This window comes from Neovison vison, chromosome 1 (genome assembly GCF_020171115.1).
Source record: "Neovison vison isolate M4711 chromosome 1, ASM_NN_V1, whole genome shotgun sequence".
Lineage (NCBI taxonomy): Eukaryota > Metazoa > Chordata > Mammalia > Carnivora > Mustelidae > Neogale > Neogale vison.
The window spans coordinates 111562094-111585452 of NC_058091.1; the positions used below are offsets into that span (position 1 = coordinate 111562094).

Here is a 23359-nt window from a genome sequence, read left to right on the forward strand (position 1 = left end):
TCTGTGCTCAAAATATAATTAAGGGAGAGAACTGTAATAATCTTCCCTCTATGACCTCTGGTTACCTAAGATACGCAAATGTCATGATGAATACTTTGCTCTGAGCCCTAAGTATGATTTATTGTTGTTGTTAATATATCATGATTGTAAACATTTTAACTATTCACTTGTTGTTACTGATATTTGATATTTATTTATATTCCCCCATCTCTTCTAGTATTCAGAAAAGTGGATTTTTTTCCCTTCCCTGTAGTCGCATAACATTACTTTTAAGTTAGGTCAGTAATGATGAGGGAAATTTTATTCTTAACCCGGAGGATGCAAGCAACTTGATATACTGGAAAATATTGACCCCGGGAATTAGAAGTCCCGAGTTCAAGTTCCATCCTGACCTCTGTCTGGCAGATGTTGGTGGGGTCAGTTATTTAACTTCTATGGCTTTAATTTCTCATTTATGAGATGGTTGATCTAAATCACTCTAAAGGTTCCCTTCAGCTTTAGGACTGTAGAACTACAGGAAACTCTTATGTGTGGTGTCATTTCCAAACACTGGAAGACTTCTGCTGACGGACACTTTTGGTGAAATCTTCTTGGGGCAGGAGATCTATTTTGCTATAACTTGTAGAGATTTAAAATTTCTTTTTGAAAGTAAGAACACTGATTATATTTGTTCTTGGACTCATTTTGTGTCAAACTGATTAACCTGCTTTAAATCATATAGAGCTTGATTTTTTTCCTTCTGTTTTCCTGCTGAATGTCATATGGCATAGTCTTAAAGGTCTTAACTTTAAAGCATTATGCAAATACCATGTACACATGCCAGGACTGGCCATAGGTATTATGATGGATTTTCTAAGAATGGAACAAACTTTTATTTGTGCTTCCTATAAGCAAGATACTAGTCTAATGGTTGATTTAGAGCGACAAGTCTGGCAGAGCCCCTATTTTCATGGAAATCACATTCTAGGGGTTGTAGACAGGCAATACATGTGTAAACCAATACATTAAAAAAAAAATACTTGGGTAGTTATAAGTCTAGGAAGAAAATAAAACAAGGTAATATGTTAGGTAGTAACTGAAGTGAGAACAGCTGTCAACCTTCCAGAAGAAGTGAAACAGAGCTAAGACCTGAATAGTGAGGAGAAGCCATTTAAGTGAGGACTTCTGGGAATGGCCATCCTGTGTTTTGAGAAACCAAGACATACAAAGGCCCAAGACCCCAATGAGACTAGTGTGCTCAAGGACCAAAGTTCAGGTCATTGTGCCTGAAGTCTGGGTTCCACACAGAAACTGAAATAGGAGATGACCTGTCAGAGAGGGCAGGGGTCAGAACAGATAAAACCTTGTGAGCCATGATCAAAGATGTGCACATCTTATTCCAGGAACCATAGGATACTGCAGGAAGGCTGTAAGTAAGGGAGGGATGAGGTCTGATTTACATTTGAAAAGTGCATCCCACAGGGCTAGCCTGTCATGGAGGGGAAAGAGGGAGAACAAAACCATCACAGAAGTCCTGAGGAGAGACTGGCAGTTTGGACTAGTGAGTGACAGTGGAGCTGAAGAGAAGTAGACAGAGTTAGGATCTATTTTGGTGGTAGAAACAGTAAGACTTGGACTTGCTCACGGTTGTTTGTGTTGGAGGAAAATAAAGGAAAGGTAAGATTCAAGAATGACTTTTAGGCTGGAGAATGTGGGTAAATGGCCACACCTTTTATGGAGATGTGGGATTCTAGTGAAGGGATGTGTTGACAAAGTCAATTTCAGTTATTTAATTAGAGATGCCTTTAATATCCAAGTGGAGATGCCCAGTAGAGATTTAAGCACGTGAGTTGACAGCACAGGCAAGGAAAACAGTCAAGGTCTATCTTGGTTCCATCTCCCCTTTGGCATCACCTTTCTTTTTGAAACTTTGCTCTCTAACTGCCAGTGCCTTAAGATGATGTTTGTGTTACCCAGGGATCAGAACAATGACATTTCGGTCTTCTAACTAAGGAGCATTTCCTGCTCTGGATTTATTCCTCCCTCTTCGTGTCTTTTCTCTTAACTTCCTTGCTTTATCACAATCTCATAGATCTCTGTTCTATTCTTTCCAAGGTGAGAGAATTAATTATTAGACAATTTGTTAGTATCATGTGACCAGTTTCCAGGGACTATTTTAGCGGTAACAGAGCTTATGTTTTATAAACACAAGTGTTTTTCAGAGAGAAAGAAAATTCTAATAGTAGAATTTTAGGTGTTTGGGCTTGTCAGCTAACATAGTCTCTGCATTCATACCATGTATACAAAAGACAGTGGAAGTACAATCCTATTTAATAACAATTACACATACACAGAATGATTAAATGTTTCTTCCTTCTCATGCCAGGATCTTTCCTGTATTGCAGATATGTTTTAGACATCATCATTTTACTTATATTTCTTAAAGATTTTAAATAAATTATGACCAGCAAAGATTTTCATTAATCAAGTGAGAAAGATTTAGAGACTGTGGGAAGTAAGCTATGTAGACAAATACAGCCCATTCTTAATTCCTATATAGTGAATTCCTTCGTGTTTAATAAGATGTTGATTTGTATCCAACTTCATAAGTACAGGTACTAGGACTTTGTAATTAGATATTGTGTTTGAAGTATATGGAGAAAATATTGGGTATAGCGTATTTTCATTTGAGGTTTCTTTCATCTCATCCTACTTCTTCATGACTGAACCATTCTGAAGGCTTTAGATTGGGAGTTATAGACTTCTATGACTTTTTAACTTCCCATAGTAGAAAAAATAATATTTGTTATTGTTTTATTAAAAGATTTTTAAAAATTTATTTATTTGACAGACAGAGATCACAAGTAGGCAGAGAGGCCGGCAGAGAGAGAGGGGGAAGCAGGCTTCCTGTTGAGCAGAGAGCCCAATTCGGGGCTCAATCCTAGGACCCTGAGATCTCAGGACCTGAGCCGAAGGCAAAGGCTTAACCCACTGAGCCACCCAGGTGCCCCAATATTTGTTATTGTTAATTCTCCCTCATCTATGACCTTGAAGAATATCAGATTAATTTATAATTCACTTTAAACAACAGGATTATTTTTTCCTAACCTGAAAAATAGTAGTGTTGTTTTAAAAGTGATAATATAATTTATGCTCATTGTAAAAATTGAGGAAGTAGTGAAACTATAAAAAAGAAAATTTTTAAATATCTCTTAATTTTAACACTGAGAGGGAAGTACTATAATGTTAACATCTTTATGAAATCAGATTTTTGTGGGGTCAAATCTCACTGGTTCTCAGATCTGGACATTGCCTTCGGCTGTAGCTAGTCACTATAAGGAGCCCTACTTTTGATTCTCTGCCACTTCCCATAGAGTTTAATAGTGTTTCTCTCCATTTTATGATTGAACAGAGGGCTGCTATACATAGAGAACATCAGAGAGTGGGTGAAAACTATATTTTAGATTTTTTTCAACATTGAAATAAATTACAAGTTCAAAGGAGTCTAAAATATGTGAATTATGAGGCTTCAGAGACACTCCAGATTGTATCTAAAACTAGTGCTCTCAGGGGCTAGTGTAAAGAGGACTCTGCAAGCAGCAAATTTCCTTTGGCACCTTTGGGTAATTTGGAATGACTTTAGTTTGACTCTCAGTGACTTTTACTTAGTAACATTAAAGAAATTGATTTTTAGATTGAACATTTTGTTAATTTGGTATTATTTCTTCTCTTACCTATCCATGGATATCTAGATGACTTTCATTAATGTGAAGAAAAGTAGACAATGGGAAACAGAGGATTAATTACACTTAATTTTCACTAAACTTTGAGTTCTTCATATATAGGTTAGTATTAATTTATGTGGATGAATTTGCCACTTACTGCATTGAAATACATACAATGTGTATGAAATGGAGAGAAGGTAGAAAATATCCCAATGATGATTTTAGCCCTATAATATATAAAACATATATATTACATGTATTTCATACATATATATTATATACATTTCATATATATATGAATTATTTGGCAAGTAAGGATCAAAAATGTTTTTCTTAATGGGAATATTGCTGAATAAGCAATGGATAGAATTTCTCATAGGAAATTACACTCCATTCAAAAAATATTCAAGCATGGGTATCTTACACATAACAAGCTGTCATTATATCTCTCCGGTATCAGACCAGTAATCCAATATGGCATCTTTTATAATAGAAACTTTGGCAAGACCCAGAGAAATTATTCTGTGTCACATTAAGTGTGCTTGCGTGGTATAAAAAAGAATAGTCTACAAGAGCTGATATATTTTGTAATGTATTGTTTTTAAAATAGAGGAATTGTTCTTCAAAATTATAATTCAGCAAGTGAAATCATTTTGGGGTTTGAAAGTAGAGCAAGAATTACTGAAAGGAAAAGATAGTAATTATAAGGATTTGTATCCATTATAAACTTAGACTAAGAAAAAAATCAGTTTTTCTGTAAACATAACTAAATTTATTTCAGTGTATTATTTTAAGACTGTATTTATTATATATTAACAATATTAATAATGTTTAAGTTTATTTTTTGTCACAGAAAGAACCTTTCATGAGATATATTTTCAATTTTGAATTCAATTATGAATTATTAAAAATAATTATATTTAGTTTTATGAAATATTAAAGCATTCTATCAAAATTAAGTGTGTCTTTATCTGTTTCATTTGCTAGGTCACTCATTCATTTTACAAACAGTTGTAGAGTGCCCTAGTGGCAATAAACTTGAAAGAAACCTCTACATGAGGATGGGTATTGGTTGCTGTTATTAACTCACTTCCTCTGGTGTTTTTTGCTTTGTTTTGTTTTGTTTTGTTTGTTTTTTGTGAGTGTTTGTGTGTGTGTTTTAAAATTTTATTTATTTATGTGACAGAGTGAGCCTAAGCAGGGGTTAGTGGCAGAGGGAAAGAGAAGCTCCTTCTGAGCAGGGAGCCTCATGCAGGGCTCAAACCTAGGACCCCAGGATTATAACCTGAGCAGAAGGCAGACACCTAACCTACTGAGCTATCCAGTCACCCTTGTTTCTTGTTTTTTTCATTTTTGTTTTTGTTTGTTTTTAATAAAAGTCTTAGGAGGAAAGTGAAATTTCCTTAGATGCATATTTCTTTTTTTTTTTTTTTAAGATTTTATTTATTTATTTGACAGAGAGAGATCACAAGCAGGCAGAGAGGCAGGCAGAGAGAGGAGGAAGCAGGCTCCCTGCTGAACAGAGAGCCCGATGCGGGCCTCGATCTCAGGACCCTGAGATCATGACCTGAGCCGAAGGCAGCGGCTCAACCCACTGAGCCACGCAGGTGCCCCTTAGATGCATATTTCTATCCAAGATGGAAAAATCAAAGCTAGACTGAGAGGGTCATGTGTTTTTTGTTTTGTATATATTTTTTAGGTAGTATATATCTGAATTCAGTCCGCTAATTGATTCATGTAATAATATTTATTGAGCACGTGCCTTGTGCAGGCACTGTTCTAGATGCTGGGAACAAGAAGGTGAGTAGGTTAGACAAAGAACCTCAGGAAGTTTACATTCCAATTCCCTGGGTGGGCCCCATAGACCTGGGGTTGTGACCTTTGGTTTATATCAATGAGGAAAGGGTATCTTTAGTGTTAAAGACTTAAGAAGGATTGAGGGGAATGGGGATTGAGAAGAGGCCAGTGGATTAACGGAATGGAAATGCTTTTAGAATGCAAGACAGTTAAGGACTAAGTGGGTAGTAACAATGAGGATGTTAAGATATTCCTGTAAGAAGGTTGGTGGCTAGATGAGAGGGCGATATAGTAATATAGCAAGGTTGGAGGAAGTTTTATCTATTTTGTAGCAGGGGGAAGATATGCATATGTTTGTAAACCAAGATCAAAGGGGCATTGGAGAGGGAGAGGTTGAAGATTTGAAAGGACTTTTAACCTTCTAAAATGCAAAATTGACTGTAGAAAGGGAGTTGGAACAAGAGAAAGAGAGATTCCAATCGATTCTTTGAAGACAAAAAGCAGTTGGAAGATGTTAGAACCTATGTACTGCTGGGCTGGGGTTTCTAGTGAGATGTGGGTCGGTCGACTTCAGTGGACACCTGAGAGACTTATCACTAGGGGGAACCAGCCTCTGCAGAAGCTGGTGAGGGATGTGTGTGTGGGTGTAGTGTACCTAGTGTACCTCCTTTTTCCTCATAAAACCAGACAGAAGGTGAGAGGTTTATTAGACTTATTATTGAGAGAAATTTAGCCAGAGAGCCTCCAGGTGGAAGGTAAGCAGGATAACGAAGGCAGAAAAGAAGCACGGCACCAAAAACAGAGGGATGAAGCAACATTTTATACCGAACTATGACCTGCATCCAGATGAATACTCTTCCAAGTGGGCCTAGAAAGATTCTTCTTTGGAGACACTGAGTGTCCCTAGAGAACTAATCTTTCTACATTCACATGTGGGGGACTGTCCGTGAAATCCGCCAGCTGATCATGCTATGCAGCAAAGTTGTTCATCAACCCTGTGCGGACATACATGAAGCTTGCAATCAAAGTTCAGTGCTTCGTCCTTAATGACATCTGGATTATCAAAAACCATCAGAATGTGGAGCGTAGCTCCCAGCATGGAAGAAAGAGGCCAAACTGTCAAACAGGGAAAACAAACCTGGATGAAATGATGATGTTCAAGGATGCAGGAAAAACATTAAAAAACCCATCCAATTGATTATTTCGGGGATTTAAAATACTGCGTTCAGGATATTTTTAAAAAGAGAACAAAAGAGGATCCTGGTAATAAGAAAAAAAAAACAAAAATTGGTGTTGAATAGATGGACTGGAAAATAAATGAGGGAAATATCCCAGAAAGTAGAATAGTAGACTAGATCATTAGGATAAGGTGTTAAGTGGTTGTCTAAGAAACAAGTTCCTAAAAGAGATAAGAGAAGATTGTGTAGAAAAAAAATAATAAAAACTTGCAAAAAATTTTTTTCAGTAACGTGCAGCTCCTATTTGAAGATGTGTTCAATTCAATGAATGGAAGGAGAATTCCAGGAAATAGTTCTGTCGAATTCCAAAACACATGAAACAAAGATATGATCCTAAGAGCGTGAAGGTGGGAGAGTGGGGTAGAGGAGGCAGGAAATTAGAAGAAAGATGGAGACACAAGTTACTGCATGTGGCGGTAGAGTGGGGTCTGCTGCATGGGTTGAGGACTCCTTTTTAAAAAGAGTTTGGATGCAACTAGCTAGTTCCAAAATGTCATTTGGAAGTTTATGTTTTGGCATCACCTCTCAACTATACCTATGCTCACCTTCAGGTTTATAGGTGGTCCCAAAAAGAAATGGCAGACATCAAAGCCACATTATTTGTTACCTATCTATCTATTTATTTGGATACACAGGAGGGTTTTTGTTTGTTTATTTTTTAAAGTAAGCTCTATACCCAGCATGTGACTCAAAACCCCAAGACTGAGACTCCCATGCTTCACCAACTGAGCCAGCCAGGTGCCCCCACAGGAGTTTCTATTATACTATTTTTATGTGGTTCAAAAATTACATAATAAATTTTTTTTGAAATTGTATAAATAATAAAGGGGAACATAAGATACATTTTAGCACATATAGGGGCTTGAGGCTGTTCTATTTAGTCATTCACTCTGTCGTCTGGTATGAAGAATATGGTCAATTTAATAAAACAAAATGGAAAAAACCATCATTCTTATTGATCAAGTAAAACTTCCACCCTGGTTTCTTGACTGCCCATCCAGCTGTTTTAAACATACATAGTCTTATACTTTTCCAATGAGGATTTATTATTAGTTCATTATTAGTTCACCCGTGATTCAGGATCCCAGGGTGGGGATCACCATGTATCCAGTTTGCCCTTTACCACCCTGGGAGAAGGATGGAAGACAAAGAAGAGGTAGGTGGAGCCAGTTCCCATCTTCCCAGGAGATGAGCCTTCTGCCCTGTGGTCATCCCAGGCTGACATTTAGGCTGTGGGGCAGAAGGACTTGTAAACACGCCAGGACATTCACACATGGAGATATCACCTCCTTCAGCGGTAGAAGTTCAGGTAGTTCTACTAGCAGTTCCTGGTCTGGTTCTGATTGGGGAAGCAATTGTCCAAAGGACAGTCTAGTTCTTGATTTTGGACTTGATGTCTTCTGCCATGGTGCTGACTCCTAAAGACATCCCTGAGGCACCTCGCAGCTCAGTGTGACTCTCAGCAAAGATGCCAGATCAGATCAGACGAGGAATTAACATTTTGTTTGCTTTTTAATGAACAACATTACTTAAGGCAGTACAGTAATGGTCATTGTGAAATTTAGTTTAATAATGGTGACTTTGTAGAGAAAATTCCATTTTAGAGATTTTGTTTTATTGTGATGGGAAAAAAATACTTGTTACAAAGAACTTCATACCTAGATTTTTTTCCTCACCATCTTCCGTGTTCTCACAATAATTCTTTATTTTCCTTCCCCAGTAAGATATTTCCCAAAGGCCTTCCTGATGAGTACGCCATAGCAGCTATGTTTCGAGTACGAAGAAGTACCAAAAAGGAACGATGGTTTCTGTGGCAGGTTTTAAACCAGCAGAATATACCACAGGTAAGGAAACAAAGAGTTGTGCTGATTAGTTTTCTCTTACGTGGTTATGCCAACTGAATCTTGGCATGGTGTGCACAAATCTGGAAGCAGATCTAGTATTTGAATATTCTTCCTTTTAGAGGAATCATCGACAGGGGAATGCAAGTGTTCTCATCATTAGGATGATCTTGCTGAGATCTGTAATATGATTCATATCTTGTCTAAAGACACTCAAGTGACGCTTCTTTCATAACTGCTTCATTGACACGAATAACTTCTCTATCTCCTATCATTTCTGATATGTATCACTTTTAAATAACTCATACATGGTTTCATTTGAAAGTCTGGAGTAAGTGAAGAGGTGGGATAAAATATTGATTCCATCAATAAAAAGCTATTGAACACATGCTATATTCTAGTTAGTGACGAAGAGATTTTTAAAAGAGTAATTCCTTTCTCAGGGAGAAAGACCTTTCTCAGGTCTTAAAAGGATGGCATCTAGGAGAACAATATACTATAGCATAGCCATGGTGTGACAGGTGCAGTGGTAGAGGTAGGCTCAGAGCTGAGTGGGGACTATGGGAGCATAGAAAGGACAGCTTCCTAAAATGGGGCACAGGGAGAAGGAACCTAGGAATACTTGTGCGAGTGATGACACTTGGGCAGAAAGATGAGTTTGCAAAGACTCCAGGTTGGTGGGGGGGAGATGAACCTCAGTATTACTTATTGGCACCTTACATTTGTGTTTATTTCTATACCTATCCATTGGGATGTTTTTTGTTTCACTGGTCTTTTAACCTATTAATATAGTCACAATTTTATGATGGAAAGATGAACTGAACTAAAAGTATATCCTTTATGAAAAGGCATTTTTCTCTACACCATGCAAATCATCAAAGTTTCAAGAAGTCAGTCTCAGTTTCCATGCTAAGAGAAATGATCCTATTCTTATTCTTTTTAAATTAAGTAACATTTAATTCTTGAATTACTCATACAGAATTATATATATACTTAGATATACATATATATAACCTCAGATGTTCTCTCAAGAAAGGAACATATTACATTCACCAGAATGCCCCATATTTAAAACACTTTCATACCTAGATATTTGCTCTTCTTTTGTATTAACAAATCTGGTGTCATCTAAAACATTTTACTAAGTGCCTCAATTACACCAACATGCATCTCTAACTTTTAATTTGTGTGCTTTAGTAAGTTTGAACCCTGGTTTTGAAACATTTAATGCTAATTTGCATTTTTTCAGGTTTCTATGGTAGTTGATGGCGGAAAGAAGGTGGTGGAATTTATGTTCCGAGCTCCTGAGGGAGATGTGTTGAATTACATTTTTAAAAATCGAGAACTCCGTCCTTTGTTTGATCGTCAGTGGCATAAACTTGGCATTGGTATTCAATCCCGGGACATTTCACTCTATATGGATTGTAATTTAATTGCAAGCCGGCATATAGATGAAAAGGACACTGTGGACCTTCGTGGAAAGACTGTAATTGCGGCACGAGCTTCCGATGGCAAGCCTGTGGACGTGAGTTGTGACGTTGGTTATGAAAGAGAAATAGTAAAGTTTCTAAATTAGATACCTTATTAAAACCTTCTTTATTTAATTACTGTGTAATACATTCCCTTCTCAACACTGTTTAAATTAGCCATCAGATGTGTGAAGGCATAGCTATGTATTTCCAACTGTATTTTCACATATATTATCTTCTCTCTATTTTCACCCATTTTCTTCAGCCTGTGAATTTTAAAGAACTAGGTCATGCCTTAAAAAACAAGATTATTACAATTAAGTTCTAGTAAAAATGAACCATGTGATATAAAAAGTCACCTTGAATAAGCTTATATGTTTTGAATAGAAAAGACTGGGAAAAGATGAACTCTAGATTAAATGGTCCCAGATTACCTGATGTTTCCACTCAAGAACAATAGGCTGTTTATTCATCCTTAGAATAGCAATAGTTTTGTATTGCAGACTATTTCTCATAAGCCTATAATGGTTTTTCAATGTTCTGCTGGACTGAAACATAACTACTAATTGTGTCCATGAGTCATTTGGATGAGAGCAAATGGCTAGCAATACCCTTTCAGATAAAAAGCTCCTTTAAAAATCATATCTAATGTTCAGGTATTAATAGATTTATTAATTTCCCTAGAGAAGAAGGTAATCCTAAAAAAAATTCCTAAAAAAGTGAGATATCTCTGAATTTCATGACTTCTGACTTTCTTATGGGTAGAATAATAAGAAAACCCATAAAAATAACCTAAAAATTACCTGAATACAGGTCACTAACATAATAGATGGATAAAGAGAGTATATGTGTAAATATATATTCAATAAAATATGTTTAAACTGTTCTCTTTTAGAAACAGTGAACAAATAAGTGAGAATGCCATAACTAGAGCTCAGTGATGATCAGAAAAATAGGCCAGAGTAGGAAAAACCAATCACAGAATCAAGACATTATGGCATTGTGGAGAGTGAGCTGGTTTGGGGATCAGACAGATGCGCTGTGAACCCTAGCTCATCTACTTAACTGTAATGATCTGCTAACTTATCTTGTTAGCTGTTAATTAATCTATGTCTCAGTATCCTCAGTTGAAAAATTGTGTTATTAGAGTTACTTAGTTACAATTATATAGAGTATGTGCAGTAGTATCTAGTATGTAGTTAGTTCCCTGTATATTCATTTGTTTATTGAGGTCTAGACACTCCACTGAACCCAGGCCTAAGAGAATGGAAAAAAAAAATCCTGCTTCTCTTTCTCTCAGACATCTTGAAGACTAATGAAAGAATCAAAGTCTATATTAGTAAATGGTGTCTTCCAATGATAATAGCAGTATTAATTGTAACAGTAATACTAGACAGACCTTTCAGAAAATTCTCTCTAAATGTAGGGTGGGAAGTGGAGACCAGCATTTAGAACATCAGAGATGTATTTTCAGCACCAGGTGGAGTATAGAAAAATAGGGAGTAAATTCAGGAAATTCCAGCAACAGTACAAGAGAGTGGCACCTGCTGTAATACTAAAGTTAGGGACTGGAGTTTGGGGTTGGACCCTCCTATAAAACTAGTGAGAGCAAAGTGGGCTCTGTTTCTAAGACTTAAAGAACTAAGCACATATGGAAATAAATTCAGAACATTTGTGGGGAGATAGCAATGAGAGAGAAATAAGTTATTGCAAGTGCAGGGTCCAGGCTCAGAGCTTGCCCTCTGAACATTGAGTGCTGTGTTCTGTGTCTCATTAACTTCTCACCCAAGAAAAGAATTGAGCCCAGGGGGCTGAAAAATACCAGGTGTGTCCTCTAAAAAGGCACAATGTAAAAATTATAATATTACAGTGGTTTCATAGTTTAGTGTGGCATCTTACTTCATGAGGATAAAATTAAAGCCATACCCAAAATGAGGATGCAGAAGAATATGTTCAAAATGAAGAAAAAAAAAAAAAGGCTCAAAATGTCAATAAGAGACCTAAATGAAATGGAGATAAGTAATATGCCTGATAAAGAATTTGAAATAATGGTGATAAAGATTCTCACTGGACTTGAGAAAGGAGTGGAAAACCTCAGTTAGACTCTTTAGAAAGAGATGGAAAACATAAAAAAGAACCAATCAGAGATGAAGAACTCCAAAACTTAAATTAAAAATACACTAGATGGAATAAATTGTAGACAAGAGGAAGCACAATAAAGGATCAGTGACCTAGAGGACAGAGTAATGGAAAGCAATCAAACTGAACAGGAGAGAGAAAAAATAATAATAACAAATTAAAACAGGCTTAGGAAACTCAGTAACATCATCAAGCATAATGGTATTCACAGAAAGGGAGCAAGAGAAAGAGGACAGGAAATTTATTTGAATAAATAACAGCTGAAAATTTCCTGAATCTGGGGAAGGAAACACAAATCCAGATCAAGGAGACACAGAGAGCCCCATGCAGAATTAACCCAAAGAGGTCAACCCCAAAGCACATAGTAATTAAAAATGGCAAAAAGTAGTAATAAGGAGAGAATTTCAAAAAGGAGCAAGAAAAACCAGTTGAATACAAGGGAAACCCCATACGGCTGTCAGCTGATTTTTCAGCAGAAACTTTGCAGGCTAGAAGAGAGTAGCACGACATATATATTCAAAGTGTGGAAAGAAGAAAAAAACCTGCAGCCAAGAATACACTATCCAGCGAGGTTACCCTTCAGAATAGAAGGAGAGATAGAGTTTCCTAAACAAACAAAAGTTAAAGGGATTCATAACTATAAAACCAGACCTATGAGAGTAGAGTAGAAGAGAGTTGAGTAGAAAGGAAAGACCATAAATAAGAGTAGGGAAAATGGAAAATGCAAGAGCAATAAAATCAATTATATCTATGAAAATCAGTCAAGGAATTCACAAAATAAAAAGATGTAAAGTATAACACCATATACCTAAAACGTGAGGGGGAAAGAGTGAAGAATGGGTTCAAACCTAAACAACCATCAACTGAATATAGACTGCTGTATGCATAATATGTTATATACAAACCTAATAGTAACCAAAAATCAAAAACTAATAGATATGCAAAAAATAAAAAGAAAGGAATCCATGTGTATCATTAATGAAAGCCAGCAAATTGAGAGAGAATAAAGTGAGAGAAGAAAGAAACAGAGAAGAGGTACAAAAACAACCGTAAAACAAGTAACAAAATGGCAATAAGTACATACCTATTAATAATTATTTTGAATGTAGGTGGACTAACTGCTCCAATTGAAAGACATAGGATGATGGAATGGATTAAAAAAAAAAAAAAACCAATCTATAGTCTCCCTATAAGAATGGCTCGGTGGATTGAGCTGCTGCCTTCGGCTCTGGTCATGATCCCGGAATCCTGGGATCGAGCCCCACATCGGGCTCTCTGCTCAGCGGGGAGCCTGCTTCCTCCCCTCTCTCTGCCTCTCTGCCTGCTTGTCATCTCTCTGTCAAATAAATAAATAAAAAATCTTTAAAAAAAAAAAAAGAAACTCATTTCAAATCTAAACCATGTGCAGATTGAAAGTGGGAAAAACATTTATCATGCAAACAGAACTGAAAAGAAAGTTAGCAATATTTATATCAGACAAATTAGACTTTTAAAACAAAGATAATAAGAGACAAAGAAGGATACTATATAATCATAATAAGAACAATCAAATGAGATACAATTGTAAATATTTATGCACCCAATATGGGAGATCCCAAATACATAAAGCAGCTTATCACAAACATAAAGAAAGTAATTGGTAATAATACAATAATAATAAGGAGCATGAACACCCCACTTATATCAATGAATAGATCATCCAAACAGAAAATTAACAAGGAAATGGACTTTGAATAACACATTGGACCTCATACATCTAACAGATATATTCAGAACATTCCTTCCCAAAACAGCAGAATGCGTTCTTTTCAAGTGCACATGTAACATTCTCCAAAATAGATCACACATTAGGCCACAAAACAAGTCTCAACAAATTAAAAAAGATCAAAGTCATACTATGCATCTTTTTTGATCACAATGCTATAAAACTAGAAATGAACCACAAGAAAAAATATGGAAAAACACAAATACATGAAAGTTAAATAACATGCTTCTGAAAAAATGAATGGGTCAATCAAGAAATCAAAAAGGAAATTTAAAAAATACATGGAGACAAATGAAAATGAAAACACAACAGTCCAGAATCTTTGCAATGCAGCAAAATGGTTCTAAGAGGGAAGTTTATAGCAGTGCAGGCTTATCTCAAGAAGCAAAAAAAAAATTCAAATAAACAACCTAACCTTACACTTAAAGGAGCTAGAAAAAGAACAAACAAAACCCAATAGCCACAAAAGGAAGAAAATAATAAATAAATATTAGAGCAGAAATACATGAAATAGAAACTAAAAACACAATAGAACAGATCAATGAAGCCAGGAGCTGTTTCTTGGAAATAGGTAACAGAATTGATAAACCTCTAGCCAGACTCATTAAGAGAGAGAGAGAGAAAGAGAGGAGAGAGAGGACTCAATTAAACAAAATCAAATGAAAGAGGAAAAATGAAAACTGATACCACAAAAAGAACAAATGATTGTAAGAGAATATTATTAAGCCATAAATTGGACAACCTGGAAGAAATCAATAAATTCCTAGAAACCTATCACTCCCAAACTGAAATAGGAATAGAAAATTTGAATAAACCTCCTACCGTCCATGAAATTGAATCAGTAATCAGGAAACTCCCAAAAAACAAAAGTCGAGGACTACACTGCTTCACAGGTGAATTCTAATAAGCATTTAAAGAGTTATTAGTCTGTCTTCTCTAACTATAGGAAAAAAACAGAAGAGGAAAGAAATCTTCCTAATTGATTCTATGAGCCAGCATTACCCTAAAGCCAAAATCAGATAACGACACTATAAAAAAGAGATCAAGGTAATGCTAACCTCATAGAATGAGTTTGGGGGTTTTCCTCCCATTTCTATTCTATTTCTATTTTTTTAAACAACTTCAGTAGAATAGATATTATTTCTTCTTTATATTTTTGGTAGAATTCCCCTGGAAAGCCCTCTGGCTCTGGACTCTTGTTTTGGGGGAGGTTTTTGATCACTGTTTGAATTTTTTTGCTGGTTATTGATCTGTTCAGATTTCTACCTCTTCTTGTTTCAGTCCTGGTAGTTTATGTTTCCAGAAATGGACCTTCAACTCTTTGGTCCACTAATCTTTGACAAAACAGGAAAGAATATTCAATGGAAAAAGGACAGTCTCTTAAAAACAAAATGAATGAAAGACCTAAATGTGAGATAGGAATCTATCAAAATCATAAAGGGGAACATGGGCAGTAACCTCTTCCACCTCATCTGCAGCAATTTCTTGGAAGACACATCTCTAAAGGCAAGGGAAACAAAAGCAAAAATTAACTACTGGGACCTCAAGATAAAAAGTTTCTGCATGGCAAAGGAAACAGTCAGCAAAATTAAAAGACAGCCTATGGAATGGGAGAAGATATTTGCAAATGACATATCAGATAAAGGGCTAGTATCCTGAATCTATAAAGAGCTTACCAAACTCAACACCCAAAGAACAAATAATCTAATCAAGAAATGGGCAGAAGACATGAACAGACATTTCTGCAAAGAAGACATCAAAATGGTCAACAGACAAATGAAAAAAATGTTCCACATCAATTGCCATCAGGGAATTATATATCAAAACCATAATGAAATACCACCTTATGCAGCTAGAATGGCTAAGATTAACAAGACAGGGAACAACAAATGTTGAGGATGTGAAGAAAGGGGAACCCTCTTACACCGTTGGTAGGAATGCAAGCTGGTACAGCCACTGTGGAAAACAATATGGAGGTTCCTCAAGAAGTTAAATATAGAGCTACCCTATAACCCAGCAATTGCACTACTGGGTATTTACCCAAAGATACAGATGTAGTGAAAAGAAGAGCCATGCACATCCTAATGTTAATAGCAGCAATGTCCATAATAGCCAAACTGTAGAAGGAACTGAGATGTCCTTCAGCAGGTAATGGATAAAGAAGTTGTGGTTCGTATATACAATGGAATGTTACCCAGTCATTAGAAAGGATGAATACCTACCATTTACATCAACATGGATGGAACTGGAGGGTATTTTGCTAAGTGAAATAAGTCAGTCAGAGAAAGACAATTATCATATGGTTTCACTCATATGAGGAATATAAGGCATAGTACAGAGAATCATGGGACAAGGGAGGGAAAACTGAATGGAAAGAAATCGAGAGGGAGCCAAATCATGAAAGACTCTTGACTCCAGGAAACAAACAAGGGTTGCAGAAAGGGAGAAGGGTGGGGGGATGAAGTAACTGGGTGACGGGCATTAAGGAGGGCAGGTGAAGTGATGAGCACTGTGTGTTATATGCAATTAATGAATCATTGAACACTACCTCAAAAACTAATGATGTACTATATGTTGCCCAATTGAATTTAAATGAAATAAATTTAAAAAAAGAACTATAGACCAATATCTCTGATGAACATAGGTAGAAAAATCCTCAAAATCATTCCTACAATCCAACAATTCCCACAATCAAGTGGGATTTATTCCCAGCATACAAAGGTGATTCAATATTTGCAAATCAATCAATGTGATATATCACATCAATAAGAGAAAGGGTAAAAAGCATATGATCATTTAATATAAGCAGAAAAAACATTTGACAAAGTACAACATCCATTCACGTTTAAAAACCCTCAACAAAGTAGGATTAGAGGGAACATACCTCAACATAATAAGGCCATGTATGAAAAACCAACCTTGTACATGTACTTAATGGTGAAAAACAGAGCTTTTCCCTAATCTCAGAAGCAACACAAAGCAGTCTACTCTCACCACTCTAATCAACATAGTTCTGGAAGTCCTAGCTACAGCAATTAGACAACAAAAAAGAATAAAAGGAATCCAAATTGGCAAGGAAGAAGTAAAACTTTCACTATTTGCAGATGACATGATAGTATATATAGAAAACCCCAAAGACTCCACCAAAAATCTACTAGAATTATAAATGAATTCAGTATGGTCACAGGATACAAAATCAACATATAGAAATCCATTGCATTTCTGTATATTAATAATGAAGTGGCCAACAGAGAAATTAAGAAAAAAATCCCATTTACAATTGCATCAAAAATAATAAAATGCCTAGGAGTCAACTTAACCAAGGAGCTGAAAGACCTGAACTCTGAAAACTGTAAAACACTGATGAAAGAAATTGAAGATGAGCCAAACAAATGGAGAGATATTCCATGCTCATGGATTGGGAGAACACATATTTTTTAAACTTCCATACTACCTAAAGCAATCTGCAGATTTAATGGAATCCCTATCAAAACACAACAGCATTCTTCACAGCACTAGAACAAATAATTCTAAAATCTGTACGGAAACACAAAAGTCCCTGAATACCCAAAGCAATCTTGAAAAAGAACAAAACTGTAGGTTATCACAATCCCAGATTTCAAGATACACTGAAAAGCTGTAGTTATCAGAACAGTTTGGTACTGGCAGAAAAATAGACACTTAGATAAATAGAACAGAGTAAAAAGCCCAGAAACAAACCCACAATTATATGGTCAATTAACCTTCAACAAAAGGGCAAAAATATGCAATGAGAAAAAGAATAAAAGGAATCCAAATCTTCAACAAATGGTGTTGGGAAAACTGGACAGCCACATGCAAAAGAATGAGATTGAACTTCTTTCTTAAACCATTCATAAAAATAAACTAAAAATGGATTAGGTCCTAAACGTGAGACCTGAAAGAATAAAAATCCTAAAAGAGAGCACAGGTGGTAATGTCTTCTTCCGTACCAAGATAGGTCTTCTGAGGCAAGTGAAACAGAAGCAAAAATAAACTATTGGGATTTTGTAAAAACAAATTCTGTACAGCAAAGGAAACCATCAACAAAACTCAAAGGCAACCTATTGAATGCGAGTAAATATTTGCAAGTGATATATCTGATAAAGGGTTAGTATCCAAAATATATAAAGAACTTACCAAACTCAGCACCCCAAAAATAAATAATCCAATTAAAAATGGGCAGAAGATGTGAACAGACATTTCTCCAAAGAAGCCATACAGATGGCCTACAGACACATGGAAAGAGTCTCAACATCACTCATCATCAAGGAAATGAAATCAAAACCACAATGAGATATCACTTCACAGCTGTCAGAATCACTAAAGAACACAAGAAACCACGTGTTGGCAAGGATCCCAAGAAAAGGGAAACCTTGTACACTGTGGCGGAAGTGCAAACTCATGCAGCCCCTGAGGAAAACAGTACGGAGTTTCCTTAAAAATTAAGAAAATTTTCTTTTAAAGTATTTCCTTAAAAAAAATATATATATATTCTATATATATGTATATCCTTATATTTTTCCTAAAAATATATATATTTATATATTTACATATTTATTACTCAGCCATAAAAAAGAATGAAATCTTGGCATTCACTACAATATGGTTGGTTCTAGAGAGTATAGCGCTAAGTGAAGTAAGTCAGTCAGAGGAAGACAAATACCATATGACTTCACACATATGTAAAATTTGAGAAACAAAACAAAAAAGAAAAAAGACAGACTAAGAAACGAACACTTAACTAAAGAGAAGAAATTGAAAGTTACCAGAGGGGAGGTGAGTGTAACTATACTAGATTTAAAAATTTAAATAAATAAATAAAGACAAAAATTAAAAAATTAAAGTGATATGATGCAGCTTATTTATGAGATAGTGTTTGAGTTAAGCAAATAAAATACATATTTTATTCTGTAAAGATTCTTGGTCCTGCTAAAAATTTAAGTGGACTAATTTTTCATCATCTCTGTGGAAGCTCTATAATCCATAAGATCTGTTGTAGTGTGAAAATGTTTTATTTACGCTGGATGGATGTTATTGAAAAAAAATCCCAATAATTGGGTTTTATTTTTTTATACTGCCTAGTTACTTTTGTGAAAAAGAAATAGGTGACAAAAAGATACAAAGGATTTTTTAAAGCAAATTCTGTGTAACAAGGGCCAGTATAGACTTAGCCCTAAACATTGTCCTCGTAAAGCACAGTGTCAGTGAAGGATTCCAGAGTAACTAATGAATAAGAATCATTAAACTAGGTTTGTCGTTTCAATGTCGTGGTACTTGATTAGTTACTAATCCATCAAAAATTGATCATCCGTCTTTAGTTAACTAAAATAACTCCCATTATCAGGACACCTGGGTGGCTCAGTGGGTTAAGTCTCTACCTTTGGCTCAGGTCATGATCCCAGGGTCCTGGGATAAAGTCCTGCATAGGGCCTCATTGGTCAGTGGGGAACCTGCTTCTCCCTCTGTCTGCCACTCCCCCTGCTTGTGCTCTCTTCTCACTCTCTGGCAAATAAATAAAATATTAAAAAAAATAAAATAATTCATAAAAGGGTCTAGTGTAGTGAATGGTACATAATCAAATTTTAATATTTATTGGCTAAATTGATAGCAATCATGATGTTATATTAGTTTTAGTTAAGAAGAATATTAATTAATTGGAATTCCCATTCTTCGTTCCGTATAATGGGTATGTTACTGCATGGTCTTTCATGTGACTATGTAAGACAGTGTATTTAAATTTTATAAACAAAAGTTAATTTCAATACCTTGCAAAAAGTTATAGAAAATTAAAAAGTTTCATTTTATCTCAGAATTTTGCATTGGCTGCAAATGGTAGGCTGCTCATGAATCAGAAGATGTCCGTATTTCTTAACACTTTCTATGAGCTGAATTGATTCTGTTCATCTCAGTACACTATAGAGTAATAGTTACAGCCTTTGTCCCCGACCTTTTTTGCTTTTTTCGTGTGTGTGTTGGGTAGAGTTTCAGAACTCAACAAAGATAAGTGCTTCTCATTATGGTAGGATTAATTATTGTAATATTAACAGTTGGATCTTTCTATAGACCATACTTATTGACATCAAAGTAATACATAATCTAGCTCTGTAATCCTGGGAGACAGAGAAAGAGGTGGAAAGGGGCAGAGAGAGATGTGTAGTCAGTGGGAGGAAAGGGCAGAGAGAAGAGGTTGCTCCTGACCTACATAATATGTGACATCCTTGTATGATTATTAATTAAATTATTAAATTTGCAACCACAAAGTAACTTAAAATAGCTGACTTATACATCTATCATACTGATATCTTTTCAGTAGTCTGTAGTAATTATTTTTCACATGGTTGCTTGATCTTGCATTTAAAGGCATGTTTGCACCTTTTTTGAACTACTTTTTATTTCATGTCCAATGCCAAAAAAATATGAATTTACTAAGCAGATAGAAGGAACTGATTATTTTTGTAAAAAGATTACGAGTATTGTTCAAGGTTATCCCAATGTAGTATAACATCCATAGATATTAGACAGAATCCATGAAATATAGATGAAAACTAAGTACTTTTTTTTTCTTATTAAGAAGTAAGCATCTGTTCAGTGTCTCAAATAAGCGCTCTGGAACTACTGAGAAAGCCTTTTCTATCATGTGTTCATACCTTTGACTTTACTTTTTCTCCACAATTTCCTACTTTGAAATTTTTCTCATTTTGTGGGCATACTTTCTTGTAATGCATAACAAAGTCTCTCTTAAAGTAAGTACTTCTTTTGTGTATGAAATCGTAGCAAAGATTTGCAGTTGCTTTCATTACCTGATTTCCTTTATCTAGAGATCTATCTTAATAATCGAATCCATGTCTCTTTCTCAAATGATCCACAAAATCATGAATCCTAAATTAAATAAAAGCGTTAAAAATATCTACCAATAACTTATTTGTATAGCTCCTTTTATCTTTCCTGTTAAATTACCACAATTCTTAAGTGCCTAAGTGACTTTCAAGATAACTAATGATGTGTCTTATTACTACTTTTTTAATAGATTGAGCTTCACCAGTTTAAAATCTACTGTAACTCAAACTTCATAGCACAAGAAACATGTTGCGAAATATCAGACACCAAGGTAAGTTAGTTTTCTTGGCTTGGGAAGAATATAGAATGTCAGTTGTGTGGTCCATAGAGTGCAAATATAAGGCAGCACTGAATATCTTCTGTTGAAGCCAGGTGAGTAATTTGTTCCAAGTAAGAGATGACTTTTAGTGCTCTCACATAGTTTGGAAAATGATGATGCTACTGTCAGAACATAGTTTATGGAAAAAGTCATAAATTCTCCTTTATTTATGTTGAGTCCAAAGTGAGGACATATCATTCCCAAAGTTCAAGACAAAACACTGGGATTTAAACTGTGTAAAAAACTCACATAGTTCTGGATGTCATATATCCAGATATCATATTCATTCTGGATACCTTTCTTTTGTGATAGATTTTTTTTTAAAGACTTCATTTGTTTGAGAGAGAGAGAGAGAGCATGTGAGCATATGCAGAGGGGAGGGGCAGAAGGGAAGGGCTGAGCAGGGCCCTAATGCAGGGCTTGATCCCAGGACTCTGAGAGATCATTACCCAAGCAGAAGTCAGATGTTTAACAGAGCCACCCGGGCACCCTGTGATAGAGTTTTCGTCTTCATTTTCCCTGTTATTCACCTGGTCTACCTTTATCTCATGCCTGGATTGTTGCATTATCACATCAACTGCCTTCCCTTTCTCTAGACCTTTTTCCTTCCAGTGTAACCAGAATAAGTCTCTGAATCATTGCTTTGTATATGCATTTATTTTCTCTCATTAAACATTAATTATTCAAAAACATTGATCTTCTAGTCATTGTGCTGAAGAACAAGGCATTAACAGATGTGAATAAGACATATTTCCTGCCCTCTGTTTATCTCTTTCTCAAACCTTTGGTCATTCCCTGTTGGCAACAAAGCATAAACTCAGATACTTAGCCTCTCATTCTTAAAATTCCCAACCTAACTGTACAACGTTACTTTCTTATACCAGTCTTCCATTTAAAGAAAAATTCAGTGCCTTTACTATCTTTCATTATAATGGTCATTTGTGCTATCTTACATTATTAGACCTAGCTGTATTTGTTTTTAATTTATTCAACTTCATTTTAAACTCACTGAGGGGAGTTATATTTTCTTTTTTTATTCCTAGTGCTTTGTAGAAGATAGTCAAAATATTGTTTCTTGACTTGTTGACTTATCAACTATTGAAGGAGTTAGATGGGACAAAAACGTATTTAAAAGGGACTAATTCAATAAAGTCTTACGGAAAGAACATATGAAAAGTAAAAGAAAAAGGTGAAAATGTTTCTCTTTGTATCTTAGATTTCCTAGAAGTTCTATACTTATCGTCCAAAATTACATGAAAATTTTATCGATAGTTTAGTAATTCAAAGTATTTTTAACTTCTGTCACTCACTGTGAGTAGTAGAATAATAATGTGACTGATTCAAAGCACAGCTAAGTTTTTCAAAATTATTTGTTTTGCTTATGTAACTTGGTTTTATAAAGCATATCTCCAACCCAGTTTATGGCTCTCATTCCAAGTAAAATGAAAGCCAGCCAAATATCTTTCTATAAATATCTAAAAAGAGAATTTATAATGTCAATCTACAGACAAAATACCTAGACTTCCTGGAGCCACATATTTAAATTTTAAAGATGTTAATTCTCCAAAAGTTTACTTTTTAAATTAATTATTCCTTTAGGATATAAGAGCCCTTAAAATAAAAATTTTTCCTGGTTGAAAAGTAACATAATGTTTTGATATATCTAAATACTGTACTTTTGACCAGTAGTTTTTACTCTGTATAATCACAGAGTGATTCAAATTATGAGAAAATTGTTTAAGGAAGTATGAATAATAGATTTGATGGAGTGATTTGACTGTTAAAAACAATTACATAACTTCAGAAAGTATGGAAGAAAATTAATCACATCTTAAAAATATTATTTAGGAGTTAAAGTGTAGAAAATAAGGTAGGAATTAGTCTTTGACTATAGGAAAAAAATAATAAAAGCCTGCTTATTTTCCTGCTAATAATTATTTGAATGGACATCACCATTTTTTAAGGAGTAGCAAAAAATAGAAACATGCTACATTTTACAAGTGGGAGTGTATAGTTTGGAAGGTAAATAACTATATGAAAGCCATTTATGTGCATCTGCTATAATTCTGACAAATTTTTTTTTCTGAAAAATGTGTTGAATTCAGAAAATTTTAATGTGCTTGCTTAAAATTTTAATTTTATCCTGGAATTTCAAATTAGACTTTTTTCGGTTATTGATATGTTACAGCATGGTCAAGGGTGAAATTTATTCAAGGTCATCTTTAAATA

At 35.1% G+C, this 23359-nt stretch overlaps 1 protein-coding gene and 1 pseudogene across 1 annotated transcript in view; one reads left to right on the forward strand and one right to left on the reverse strand.

Annotated features, from left to right (window-relative positions):
* The window catches only part of COL19A1 (collagen type XIX alpha 1 chain), a 325236-nt gene that overhangs the window by 32913 nt on the left and 268964 nt on the right, over positions 1-23359 (forward strand). Inside the window, exons 5-7 of the mRNA XM_044253886.1 lie at positions 8460-8583; positions 9830-10105; positions 21002-21082. Of these exons, the coding sequence (XP_044109821.1) occupies positions 8460-8583; positions 9830-10105; positions 21002-21082 (481 nt within the window). The remainder of the gene's footprint in view (positions 1-8459; positions 8584-9829; positions 10106-21001; positions 21083-23359) is intronic.
* Positions 7836-8146, reverse strand: LOC122889338 (annotated as a pseudogene).